The following is a 14,448-nucleotide window of genomic DNA, read 5'->3' as shown; positions in this document are numbered from 1 at the left end:
ATTCAATCTCCATAGACAAACATTGGCAGTAGAATGGCCTTAGTGAAGAGCTCAGTGACTTTCAACGTGGCACCGTCATAGGATGCCACCTTTCCAACAAGTCAATTCGTCAAATTTCTACCCTGTTCGAGCATCCTCAGTCAACTGTAAGTGTTGTTATTGTGAAGTGGAATCATCTAGGAGCAACAATAGCTCAGCCACAAAGTGGTAGTCCACACAAGCTCACAGAACGGGATCGCAGAGGGCTGAAGCGTGTAGCGCGTAAAAATGGTCTGTCCTCGGTTGCAACACTCACTACTAATAACTGTTTGTCGGGAGCTTCATGAAATGGGTTTCTAGAATCACACTTCACACTTCTGATGGACGAATCTGGGTTTGGCGGATGCCAGGAGAACCCTACCTGCCCAAATACATAGTGCCAACTTTAACGTTTGGTTGAGGAGGAATAATGGTTTGGGGCTGATTTTCACGTTTCGGGCTAGGCCCCTTAGTTCCAGGGTTTCTGTCGCAACCAGAAGACCCATGTGGCAGCGCACAATTGGCCCAGCGTCGTCTGGGTTAGTGGAGGGTTTGGCCGGCAGAGATGTCATTGTGCTCTAGCGACTAGGGGGGAATATTCAAATAAACAAACATTAATTGGTCTATTATAATCCGATCGCAGGTGACGTTATGCGGTGGGTGTCACGCCCTGACCTAAGAGAGCCGTTTTATTTCTCTATTTGGTTAAGTCAGGGTGTGACTAGGGTGGGCATTCTAGTTTTCTATTTCTTTGTTTTTGGCCGAGTATGGTTCCCAATCAGAGGCAGCTGTTAACGTTGTCTCTGATTGGGAATCATACTGAGGTAGCCTTTTTCCCACCTGTGTTTTGTGGGTAGTTATTTTCTGTTTTGCCTCTTACCTGACAGAACTGTTCGCTTTTGTTTTGTTACTTTGTTCGAGTGTTTTGTTTGATAATAAAAATAAATCATGAACACTTTTCACACTGTGCTTTGGTCCACTCCTTCCGACGACAGGCGTTACAGTGGGCCAAAATTACATCCCACCAGAAAAGACTGAAATTCCCAGTGATAAAAAAAAAAAACAGCCTACACAAAAAGGGTATTATCATAATTTCTGATGGTTATTTCTACCTCAGTGTGGAAATGTTTAAAAAAAACAGGACGAATGCGTTTTTACCTGCCCTTTAAGAGTTTATTGGCTACGTATTAGGTAACGAGAGTCACACAATGGACAAAAAAGCACTGTTCAAAATGTTTTTTTTTTTAAATTTATTGAAGTTGTGGCATTGCAGTTAGTTGTTTATATCCCTTTCATTGATAAACAATCAGCACATGTCAAGAGGTAGAAATTAACATCAGTCTGAGGATATGTGGACACACACGGACACACACTTTCTTTCTGCATTACCCTCCTCCTGGCCACAGAACAACAAAATAACCTAAATCTAAACCCATTCACGCCAACACTGTGAAGAGTTAAAATCCTAAATGCTATAATAATTTACCTAGTGATTTTACTGAGCAACAGCCTTCCAAATGCACTCCAAATTATAAATACATACAGTTGTCTGTATTGTGTAGGGGGTTGCACCAATTAGGGGCTGTTTCATTTTATGACCCCCTACTGAAGACATTTACAGCCTTAATCTTTGACTTTTAGGCTGATAACTAAGTGTTTTAAGTCCTACCCTGTATCACCTATCTCTCGACATTGAACAAACAAGGGCTATCCGATCAGAACCAAAATACACATGGAGTATAATACAGAGGACGATGACAAATAAGAGGAAGAGCTATGAGGGGGGTTATGTGCCGGGGCTGGCGCCTGCGGGGTAAGGTACTGGGGACAGAAGGATGAGGGATGGAGACAGGGCGGTAACTGTATACTTCTGCTGTCCTGGTGTGCATGCCCAAAACAAGCACACACGTGGAGAGGGGGAAAGGGAGGGGAGAGACAAGAGAAAGAGGACATAGAAAATTAGCATGTATGAAGTGAGGGGTGGTTAATACATATTTGTGAAACAGAGCGGGAGAGAAACAGACCAGAAACACAGGTTCAAGTGTATTGACATTGATTACAGCTCAAGTCAGAGATATACAAAGAAAGAGGATGAGAGGAGGGAACAGTTGAATAAAAACTTAAGTGATCAAGACAACCAGTGAACTAAGAAAGATACTTTCAGGAAGAGTTCCACAAAGAAAGAGAGAAGGGGGAACTAGAACCACAGCGCTCCATGGACCTCATTTGACCCAGGAGATGTTGAGGCAGTGGGCGATGAAGGCGTATGTGTCGGAGGTCTTCCACCACCTCATTTGACCCAGGAGATGTTGAGGCAGCGGGCGATGAATGCATATGTGTCGGCCACCTCCTGGATGACCTTGCTGGTGGGCTTGCCGGCACCGTGGCCCGACTTGGTGTCCACGTGGATGAACAACGGGTTACTCTGGCCCGCCCAGCGGCCCACCACGTGCTGCAGTGTGGCGATATACTTGAGGGAGTGCAGGGGGACAACGCGGTCATCGTGGTCACCTGTGAGGAGGAGGACTGAGGGGTACTGGACACCTTCGCCCTCGGGAACGTGGATGTTGTGCAGCGGGGAGTATCTGGCGGGAGTGGAGAGAGACATCAGGGGACAGAAAAGAGAATTGGGGCATTGGTCAAAGTCAATGCACATTTACATGTGGGTGACCATCATTTAACAGGCAAAAAATAGGGATGTGAACAGAACAACATATCTGAACAAAAATTAGATTGGCTTGGCCAAAGGTACATTTCAATGATGTATCATGTATGATTAGAAGGTTATGTCAGAAAAACAGGGGTTCCTGACTAATGAGGAAAAATCATACCCATAAAAAGACAGTGTGCTTGATTCTATTTTTGAGCTAAAATACACCCAGATACACTTTATCAAGGACAAAGTAACTGAGACTGCACAAACATTTTCACACTAACACATGACAACCCCTATTGTGAGATTATACACTGAGTATTCAAAACATTAAGAACACCTGCTCTTTCCCTGACAGACTGGTGAAAACAGGTCAAACCAGTTTATAGCTATTAAAACTGGTTAACTTCATTGAGAAAGGGGCAGGATTTTCACTTTTGGATGAAAAGCGTGCCCAGAGTAAACTGCCTGCTACTCAGTCCCAGATGCTAATATATGCATATTATTAGTAGGATTGGATAGAAAACACTGAAGTTTCTAAAACTGTTTAAATGATGTCTGTGAGTATAACAGAACTCATATGGCAGGCAAAAACCAGAGAAAAAAATCCAACCAGGAAGTGTGAAATCTGAGGTTTGTAGTTTTTCAACTCAGCCCGTATTGAAGATACAGTGGGATATTGGTCATCTTGCACTTCCTACTAAGGCTTCCACTAGATGTCAACAGTCTTTAAAACATTGTTTCAGGCTTCTACTGTGAAGGAGGGGGGAAGGAGAGGGGAATGAGTCGGAGGTCTGCCAGAGAGCCATGAGCTGGTCAAACGCATTCACATGAGAGGTAGCTTGCGTTCCATTGCTTTCCTACAGACAAAGGAATTCTCCAGTTGGGACATTATTGAAGATTTATGTTAAAAACATCCTAAAGATTGATTCTGTACTTCGTTTGATATGTTTCTACGACCAGTAATGTAACATTTTGGACTTTTCGTCCGACCTTTCCGCTGGACTTGCACGCACGTTTGGATTTGTTTACCAAACGCCCTAACAAAAGGAGGTACATGGACATAAATTATGAACTTTATCGAACAAATCAAACATTTATTGTAGAGCTGAGATTCCTGGGAGTGTATTCTGATGAAGATCATCAAAGGTAAGTGAATATTTCTAATGCTATTTCTGACTTCTGTTGACTACACAACATGGCAGATAGTTCTTTGGCTGGTTTGGGCTTTGAGCGCCGTGCTCACATTATTGCATGGTGTGCTTTTTCCGTAAAGTTTTTTTGAAATCTGACACAGCGGTTGCATTAAGGAGAAGTTTATCTTAAGTTCCATGTATAATAGTTGTATCTATTATCAATGTTTATTATGAGTATTTCTGTGAATTGATGTGGCTCTCTGCAAAATCACTGCATGTTTTGGAACTACTGAACATAACATGCCAATGTAAAATTAGATTTTTGGATATAAATATGCACTTTATCGAACAAAACATACATGTATTGTGTAACATGAAGTCCTATGAGTGTCATCTGATGAAGAAGGATTTTTAAGCCGTTAGACAATTGAGACATGGATTGTGTGTGTGCCATTCAGAGGGTGAATGGGCAAGACAAAATATTTAAGTGCATTGGAACGGGGTATGGCAGCCGGTTTGTATCAATAACTGCAACACTGACCAGGTTTTTCCACGCTCAACAGTTTCCTGTTTGTATCAAGAACGGTCCACCATCCAAAGGACATCCAGCCAAAGTGACACAACTGTGGGAACCATTGGAGCCAACATGGGACCGCATCCCTGTAGAACAATTTTGACACCCTGTAGAGTCCATGCCTAGACAAACTGAGGCTGTTCTGAGGGCAAGGGGGGGTGAAACTCAATATTACGAAGGTGTTCCTAATGTTTGGTACACACCATTTATGAATGGTATAATTGCATGATATGATAGCATTTTGCAAACCTAATTCCCCTGTCGCCCCAAGATGAATGGTTTTGAGCAAGGAGGAGCACTCACTTGATGAGCCAGTCAAACTGTTCCTTGACATCGCAGCAGCCGAAGTCGGTGGTCCAGGCGTGGCCAATAGTGAACTTGTGGAACTTGAGCATGTCCATGACGCCCACCTGGGCCACGGCACAGCCAAACAGCTCCGGCCTCTGGTTCACACACGCCGCTGGGGGAGAGAAAGGGATTGACAGACACACACACACACACAGGTGAGAAGTTTGACACGCACCAAAAAGGTTAGCAGGCAGCAAGAGACATACACACACACAGGTGAGGAAGATCTCAACAGGTTAGGGTAGTGCCAGGGTTAGTTTTCAGACTGGGCGTGAGCTCACTGTCTAAAAGCATCAGCAACAAACAATAGTGATGCTATCATTGTGGGCCCTACCTACGAGCAGGCCCCCGTTGGACCCTCCGTTGATGGTGAGTTTGGAGGGGGATGAGTAGCCCTCTTTGATGAGGTACTCTGCTGCACACTGGAAGTCTGTGAAGCAGTTCTGCTTGTTGGCCAGCATGCCCGCTAAAGAAGGAAAGAAAGACACACACACACACACAGAGAGACAGAACGAATGAGTGTGTGTAAAGTTCAGGAATCAGAATTTCAAACCTGCCAACCCTGTCCAACTTTTTAGAGTATCAGACGCGCGCAGAAAATTAGATATTTAGCACTCGCCGAATTTGGGTTTTCTTTCCCCCCGCTGTTTGTGAGTCTGATCGCAATTATAGAATTGTACCAAATCAAGTCTATAAAAGGTTGGAATACTTTCTTTCTTGACAGCATTCCACTTACACATATGGTAAAAGTCACTCACAAGATGTAATTAGAAAGAACACACAAAGGGCCTTTATTCTTGGAGTTTTTTTATTTTATTAAACACACGTTAGTTTATTAACACAAGTTATTTAGGCACAAAATGTACAAACGTCTTATCCACTATAACTTTTAAAAAACTCTGATATGATAAGAACAAATGTTTGAAGCAGAGCATCAGTATCATATAAACATGTTCTCCATAATAAAACCAAAAAGCTATGACAGGAAACAGGGGGTGAGAACAAATCTTATGGACACCTTTACATGTTCAGGAAGTCATTTCCTAGACAGATTTGCCTGGTAGTTAGCAGATTGAGCATCAGGGTAGACTTTTCTGTGGAAAACTGTACCTCTGGCAATCATTGAAACCTTGGTAACGAGGGCAATCAGCATGTCTGTACTGAGGGAGGTACTGTACTGTGTTTTGTTCTTGGAAACGAGACTGAATATTCATCCGCAATCTGCATTGCTGTGGAATATGACCAATATCCCCAGCCTCACAGCCGGAAGTAGACCAGGCTGCTCCCCCTTTTCATTGTGCCAATTTCTCTCTAGGCCTGATCCGTGCGCATGTTGACCAGACTCTGCTTCAAAGGTTGTTGCCTGATAGAGTCTAAACTCATCATCCACCAGATCAACAGAGGTTCCCCTCAGGAACAACGCAGGGAAAGAGAGCCATGAACAAGTTACGGGATGAGAACTTGGCAGTCTGCCTGCTGGCAATGTCAGCGACCACTGCATGCTGGAGGAGCACATCTCCAAATGGAAATATCAGCAACATGTAGTCTGCTACAGAAGAAAATACGTTTCTGACATCAAGATAGAAGGTCTGCAGATCCAGCTTGCCTTGGCTTCCTATGTAGGTGGGGGTGTCCTGGCCAATGGACAGCTCCTTGTCAGGAAGCTGGTTTTGTCTCTCCAGGTAGAGTGTAGGCTTGACACCACTACTCGTTTCTGCCATCATGGTAGTGACAGTGTCTGGCTTGCAGACGGACAACACTCGTTTCTGCAGTTGAATCTTTAAAGTTGACTTTGCTTCCAGAGGAGCCAGGTGAGGGCTTGGAGGATCCAGGTGAGGGCTCGGAGGAGCCCGTGGAGGCACCAGGTGAGGGCTCGGAGGAGCCAGGTGGGGGCTTTGTAGAGCCAGGTGGGGGCTTTGTAGAGCCAGGTGGGGGCTTGTCGAGCCAGGTTTGGGCTTCGTAGAGTCAGCTGGGGGCTTGAGCAGTGGTATTGGCAATGTGGAGGAGGAGGAAAAACTCTTGGGCTGCCTAGCAGAGGGCTCAAGTGAGGACGAGGAGGAGGATGTGGCTGTTGTGGTGGACCTTGGGGGCACAGTGGTCTTGTTTCCCGATACCTCATCGGCAAAGAACAGTGAGAGGATCCCATTGCTGCAGAAGGCAGTTAATACACTGGCCAAGGGACAAACATCTTGTAGATACCAGCTTCAAAATATTCCTGACATCAGTGTCACATAGGATCTGTAGGTCACGCAGAGAAGTCTTCCTCTTGCTAGAGCGTCTGCTAAATGACTTAAATGTAAATGTAAATGTACTCTTGTCAAGATAGTAAAAGATGGTTTACAAGAAAATCTTCAGTATAAACACCGAGCTGCCTCAACGCCGTCTCTGCAGCTATGTGTATCAAATGGCAGGCACAACCAACCAAGTACACATTTTCATTTCTGGTCTTTAGAAATGCTGCCACTCCTTTTCCCAGACCTTGCATGACATTATCCACTGGAAAACTCACACAATTGAATCACAGAATGCTCCTCTTCTTCATTTCAGAGTCAATTATGTCAAATATAGCTTTTCTTGTGACTCTCTCGATTCACATAGCTTAAGCAATAACACTACAACCTTGCCAATACTTGCATCGAAGAGCCGTACTACAATCGGATACATTTTGACATCCTCCATGTCGGTTCTGCCATCGGTAGCCAGACTGAAAGGACACCTCTTCATTGCCTCTGTGATTCATTGCTTAGTTTGGATTAGAGGTCGGCATGGCTGATTAATTAGGGTTAATTTAAAGTTTTCATAACAATCGGTAATCTGCATTTTTGGATGCCGATTATGGCCGATTACACTGCAATTCGCAAGGAGACTGTGTGGCAGGCTGACCACCTGTTACGCGAGTGCAGCAAGGAGCCAAGGTAAGTTGTCAGCTAGCATTAAACTTCTCTTATAAAAAACAATTAATCTTAACATAATCACTAGTTGACTACACATGGGTGATGATATTGCTAGTTTAACTAGCTTGTCCTGCGTTGCATATAATCAATGCAGTGCCTGTTAATTTATCATCGAATCACAGCCTACTTCGCCAAACGGGTGATTTAACAAAAGCACATTCGCGAAAAAAGCACTTTCGTGGCACCAATGAAGCCTAACAATGAACATCAATGCCTTTCTTAAACCTGCATATTTAGTTAAAATAAATTAATGTTAGCAGGCAATATTAAGTAGGGAAATTGTGTCACTTCTCTTGCGTTCCAGTGCAAGCAGAGTCAGGATATATGCAACAGTTTGGGTCGCCTGGCTCGTTGCGAATTGTGTGAAGACCATTTCTTCCTAACAAAGACCGTAATTAGTGGTCCTTCTGTAGCTCAGTTGGTAGAGCATGGCGCTTGTAACGCCAGGATAGTTTCTTCCTAACGTAGAATGTATGCACACATGACTGTAAGTCGCTTTGGATAAAAGCGTCTGCTAAATGGCATATATTATATTATTATTATTATAATTTGCCAGAATTTTACATAATTATGACATAACATTTAAGGTTGTGCAATGTAACAGCAATCTTTAGATTCAGGGTCGCCACCCATTCGATAAAATACGGAACGGTTCCGTATTTCACTGGAAGAATAAATGTTTAAATGTAATAAATGTTTTGTTTTCAAAGTTATATTACTATATTCTTATTATATTATATATAGTATTATATTATATTCGAGATGATAGTTTCCAGATTTGACCATATTAATGACCTAAGGCTTGTATTTCTGTGTGTTTATTATATTATAATTAAGTCTATGATTTGATATTTGATAGAGCAGTCTAACTGAGCAGTGGTAGGCAGCAGCAGGCTTGTAAGCATTCAAGCCCAGCACTTTCCTGCTTTTGCCAGCAGCTCTTTGCAATGCTTGAAGCACAGCGCTGTTTATGACTTCAAACCTATCAACTCCTGAGATTAGGCTGGCAATACTATATTGTCTACAAGAACATCCAATAGTCAAAGATATACGAAATACAAATGGTATAGAGAGAAATAATCCTATAATTCCTATAATGACTACAACCTAAAACCTCTTAACTGGGAATATTGAAGACTCCCTGTGATATCAAGAAATGATGCACTGAGGTTAAAGGTAGGCCTTGAAATACATCCACAGGTACACCGCCAATTGACTCAAATTATGTCAATTAGCCTATCAGAAGCTTCTAAACCCATGACATAATTTTCTGGAATTTTCCAAGATGTTTAAAGGCACAGTCATCTTAGTGTATTTTAACTTCAGACGCACTGGAATTGTGATACAGTGAATTATAAGTGAAATAATCTGTCTGTAAACAATTGTTGGAAAAATTACTTGTGTCATGCACAAAGTAGATGTCCTAACAGACTTGCCAAAACTAGAGTCGTGGCCAAAAGTTTTGAGAATGACACAAATATTAATTTCCACAAAGTTTGCTGCTTCAGTGTCTTTAGATATTTTGGTCAGATGTTACTATGGAATACTGAAGTATAATTACAAGCATTCATAAGTGTCAAAGGCTTGTATTGACAATTACATGAATTTGATGCAAAGAGTCAATATTTGCAGTGTTGACCCTTATTTTTCAAGACCTCTGTCAATTAACTTCTGGGCCACATCCTGACTGAAGGCAGCCCATACTTGCATAATCAATGCTTGGAGTTTGTCAGAATTTGTGGCTTTTTGTTTGTCCACCCGCCTCTTGAGGATTGACCACAAGATCTCAATGGGATTAAAGTGTGGGGAGTTTCCTGGCCATGGACCCAAAATATAAAAACAATTTTTTCCCAGAGCCACTCATCATGCTGGAAAAGGCATTGTTCGTCACCAAACTGTTCGTGGATGATGGGGGGAAATGGCTCTCGGAGGTATCAGTCTGTCCCTGATATCAGTCTGTCCCCTGATGTTTTTGTACTATACTGGTGGTGCCCCAATCCCGCAGCTGAATCAACTTTAGGAGACGGTCCTGGCGCTTGTTGAACTTTCTTGGGCATCCTGAAGCCGCCTTCACAAAAATCTAACCGCTCTGATTGAAGTTCTTGATGATCTGATAAATGGTTGATTTAGGTGCAATCCTACTGGCACCAATATCCTTGCCTGTGAAGCCCTTTCTGTGCAAAGCAATGATGACGGCACGTGTTTACCATGGTTGACAGAGGAAGAACAATGATCCCAAGCACCACCCTCATTTTGAAGCTTCCAGTCTGTTATTTGAACTCAATCAGCATGACTGAGTGATCTCCAGCCTTGTCCTAATCAACAATCACACCTGTGTTTCACACCTGTGTTAACGAGAGAATCACTGACATAATGTCAGCTGGTCCTTTTGTGGCAGGGCTGAAATGCAGTGGAATTTCTTTGGGGGGGGGGATTCTTTGCATGTCAAAGAGGGACTTCGCAATTAATTACAATTCATCTGATCACTCTTCATAACACTCTGGAGTATATGCAAATTGCCATCATACAAACTGAGACAGCAGACTTTGTGAAAATTAATATTTGTGTCATTCTCAAAACTATTGGCCATGACTGTATAGTTTGTCAACAAGAAATGTGTGGAGTGGTTGAAAAATGAGTTTTAATGACTCCAACCTAAGTGTATGTAAACTTCCGACTTCAACTGGATCAAATAATTTAGCATCCTTATATGTAAGCACTTACCTGAGCTTCCTTGATGACTGTCAACATCATACTTACTACTTACACAAAGTACAAAATGCATGATATGATAGCTTGGATTGCATTAAGCATGACCACTTCTCCTGGTATCGAGGAAGGAACTTTGAGGCACATGCACTCTACTTTGTAGGGTTCGGGGTTACTGCTGCTGCTCTGTCTGTTTCTCTCAGTTCCCTCACTCGCATCGTCTGACATCGCTTTACTGACTGGCTGCAATAACAATGATTTGCTAAATTAGCTGCTCATTTTGTTATTGCATGGGACCTATGCTTACTTGTTTTTCATCAGCACATGTGCTTAGACAAACATTTTGGATCACACCTGGTTCAGTCCTCTGAAAAGGTATTTACAAAACATTAATAAAAGACTACAGAACATTTCAAATAAATATATGTTTTGTGGAATTAGCACAGATTGCCTGTATGTTTATTCTATTACATGTACAGTGTAGAATGGAGATCATTATAACGTTTTTCTTAGCACATGCCCCCAAGTCTCTATAGTAGAGGAACGCTTGTCACCTCAAACAGGGCCAATCACTAGGGCCAGCTCACAAGTATTATCTTTTTAGACACGGTTCCTAATCAACACTAAAAACAAAATCATTTTGAAAACATAAAAACAAAAACAAATGATTGCATCGACACAGACAGCAAACTGGCTACACAGAGCTTAAGTAGGCTAGCGCAAAGGGAATCTGAACACTGATGAGGAGGCTAGCGCAAAGGGAATCTGAACGCTGTTCAGTAGGCTGGCGCAAAGGGAATCTGAACATTGATCAGTAGGCTAGCGCAAAGGGAATCTGAACACTGATGAGGAGGCTAGCGCAAAGGGAATATGAACGCTGTTCAGTAGGCTAGCGCAAAGGGAATCTGAACACTGATCAGTAGGCTAGCGCAAAGGGAATCTGAACGCTGTTCAGTAGGCTAGCGCAAAGGGAATCTGAACGCTGTTCAGATGGCTAGAGCAAAGGGAATCTGAACACTGTTCAGTAGGCTAGCACAAAGGGAATCTGAACGCTGTTCAGTAGGCTAGCGTAAAGGGAATCTGAACACTGATCAGTAGGCTAGCGCAAAGGAAATCTGAACGCTGTTCAGTAGGCTAGCGCAAAGGGAATCTGAACACTGATCAGTAGGCTAGCGCAAAGGGAATCTGAACGCTGTTCAGTAGGCTAGCGCAAAGGGAATCTGAACGCTGTTCAGTAGGCTAGAGCAAAGGGAATCTGAACACTGTTCAGTAGGCTAGCGCAAAGGGAATCTGAACGCTGTTCAGTAGGCTAGCGCAAAGGGAATCTGAACACTCTTCAGTAGGCTAGCGCAAAGGGAATCTGAACACTGTTCAGTAGGCTACAGCAAAGGGAATCTGAACACTGTTCAGTAGGCTAGCGCAAAGGGAATCTGAACGCTGTTCAGTAGGCTAGCGCAAAGGGAATCTGAACACTGTTCAGTAGGCTACCGCAAAGGAAATCTGAACGCTGTTCAGTAGGCTACCGCAAAGGCATTTTAGAAGCATTGCTTCTATAGCTAATACCGGATGCTTCTAAAATGCCTTTGCACTAGATTTGAGATTTGATCAATTAAAAAAATTCTGAAATGATGTATGCACTGCAAAGAAATACAATAGGCACCTTTACAACCTGATAGACTGTAACTGTAGTTGTGAACCACGTCACAAAAAGCATTACAAAAGTATAATAAAAAATACGTTGGGAGTTTAGAAGACTTTTTATTATACTTTTGTAATGCTTTTTGTGACGTGGTTCACAACTACAGTTACAGTCTATCAGGTTGCGTGATCGTTGTAATGTTACGTGGAAAATACAACTAATGAGACGCAGAATTAAATGTATATCACACTCACACAAATGCGACCAGTTACTTTTCATATTTGTATTTCATTTCTTTCACTAGCAAATGCAAGTGAACTGCTGACACTTTAGAGCCCACTGAATGTCCATCTTATGTTCGCTAACGTTAAACAACAACCTTTCCACAACACACGGAGTCGAAAAGGGATTTGTCCATGTGTTTACGCACAGCTGACAGTCGGCAAACTCAGCATCACATCAAACAGGAGGCGGGGCAGACGGGGTAGCTGCGTCCAATAATGATGTATTAATCTCCATGTCCGCTGACACAAACTCCGTACATGTCTGTGTGTTGCAGCTAGAGAATCGGGATTTACTCAGCGGATTTATTTTTTCTTAAAATGTAAGAAAATAATAATCAGGCCCTATTAATTTATGCGTACTTTTATCTCGGATCGCGTACCTGCATACATGGACAGAGTGTAGTTGGTAGGCAAAATTAGTGCATGTTGGCAGGTCTGGAATTTATAACCGAGGGTCCTCTTCTCTCAAGTGACTGGCAACCTGTGTCTGTGTTACCTTTGTGCCAGGTCTCTCCATACTCCCCTCCTCCTCTGATGTTGGCTACCGCCAGGACTCCTCCCATGTGTCGGACAAAGATCAGCCGTGATACACTGGAAAAAACAACATTTAACATCCTGTTACTTCATTTACTCTGTCTAAACAAGTCAAGGTAGATAGAAAGCATTGTGTAGAAGGGCCAAGATATGATACTCCTCAAAAAGACAGTAAATGGAAACATTGCTTGCAAATAATGTTACCTTAAACAGCCTTACATGTCAACAATACATCTGTACTAGTCAAGGTAGTGCTGAACGATTAACCAAAATGCTGTATGTGGACACACCTTCAAACTAGTGGATTCAGCTATTTCTGGTAGGCCACAGAAAGGGACCACCGAGTGATGAAGTGTGTAGCGCAGATAAAATCATCTGAAACTACCAAGTTTCAAACTGCCTTTGGGAGCAACGTCAGCACAAGAACTGTTCGTCGGGAGCTTCATGAAATGTGTGGCTAGCAGTGTCACATGTGGTTGTATCTGTAGCTACCAGTATAACAGCCAAATAGAAAAAGTAGCCAACCAGTGAGTTCTAGGGGGAAAAGATTGCAGAACAAGCTCTAATTTGGTGGCCTCTGGTTCATTCTAATGCCTTGATTCCATCCGAAATACACAGCTAAATTATTGAATACTTTCACAAGTTTAGCTCCCAGATTGGTAAAATGAGTTGAGGTATTGAACAGAAAAACATGACTTTCCAATTCAAATGACTGAACATTTATGTTTTCAGTGTGTTAGTTGTTTTGGATATCGCCTAGGCCTATACGATCAGGACTGTTTTCTAAGTAAGATAACCTTTTTACATTAAACCTGTCTCTTGAGATGCAGTAAACTGTAAATATGACTTGTAATATATTTGTAAGGTATGAATTGCAACAATAATGTTTGTTCTTCAAATGATGTATTTTATTGGCTCTTCTGCTGTTTTTGCTTGATCTGAAATGTGGTCGGAGGCTCAATATGGATGGTGTGACGCAATTGTGGAGTCTCCAGAGGCATGCAGAGGCCAAATTGAGCTCTGTACTGCATCGCTGTACACCTCCCAAATGTTAGAACAATGCGGAAGGCTCCATATAGCTCCGCAATGGCATAATTGGGTGACGGTAGATGGGGGCGGAAGGTCCAGTATAAACACAAACTCACTTCCTTGACAACTTCCTTCAAATCAGCTCTGTGAAGGCCATATCACCGTAAACGCTGCGCGGCCAATGCAGACGTCGGATTGACCACGCAGCCAGCAGCATTTTAGGGCAAGGAAACCATTTTGTAATTTGGGTCAACCAACCTTTTAACAGTTTGGCCTGTCAATCAAGCAGAGTGACAGAGTGACAGCACTGTTAGTCAGACCAGCAGGAATCCCAAAAATCGGTCTTCTCACAAAAAACGTCTGTAATGCCGAGCGGTTTGGCCACTAAGGAAAGATGAGACTCTCAAAAACAAAATGGTGTATTCTGTTTTGCTCTACAACCCTCAAAACAGTCACAGAACTCGTCTAAAGGTAACCCGGTACTGTTTTTTAAAATGAATGGAAGTATGGAAGTAGTTTTCTACCAACAACAACCAAATATTTCTTGAGCTTTATTATATGTGACCTGTT

General features: G+C 42.6%; 1 protein-coding gene across 1 annotated transcript in view; it reads right to left on the bottom strand.

Annotated features, from left to right (window-relative positions):
• Positions 1-1,265: 1,265 nt before the first annotated feature.
• LOC123994946 (prolyl endopeptidase-like) overlaps positions 1,266-14,448 on the bottom strand; it is a 51,775-nt gene continuing 38,592 nt past the window's right edge. Inside the window, exons 12-15 of the mRNA XM_046298080.1 lie at positions 12,812-12,906; positions 5,064-5,195; positions 4,685-4,841; positions 1,266-2,603 (exon numbers count right to left, since the gene is read on the bottom strand). Coding sequence (XP_046154036.1) covers positions 2,309-2,603; positions 4,685-4,841; positions 5,064-5,195; positions 12,812-12,906 — 679 coding nt within the window. The 3' untranslated portion in view covers positions 1,266-2,308. The remainder of the gene's footprint in view (positions 2,604-4,684; positions 4,842-5,063; positions 5,196-12,811; positions 12,907-14,448) is intronic.

This window comes from Oncorhynchus gorbuscha, linkage group LG14 (genome assembly GCF_021184085.1).
Source record: "Oncorhynchus gorbuscha isolate QuinsamMale2020 ecotype Even-year linkage group LG14, OgorEven_v1.0, whole genome shotgun sequence".
Taxonomy (NCBI): domain Eukaryota; kingdom Metazoa; phylum Chordata; class Actinopteri; order Salmoniformes; family Salmonidae; genus Oncorhynchus; species Oncorhynchus gorbuscha.
The sequence above is the reverse complement of the archived record's forward strand: the minus strand, read 5'-3'. Positions and strand labels throughout refer to the sequence as shown.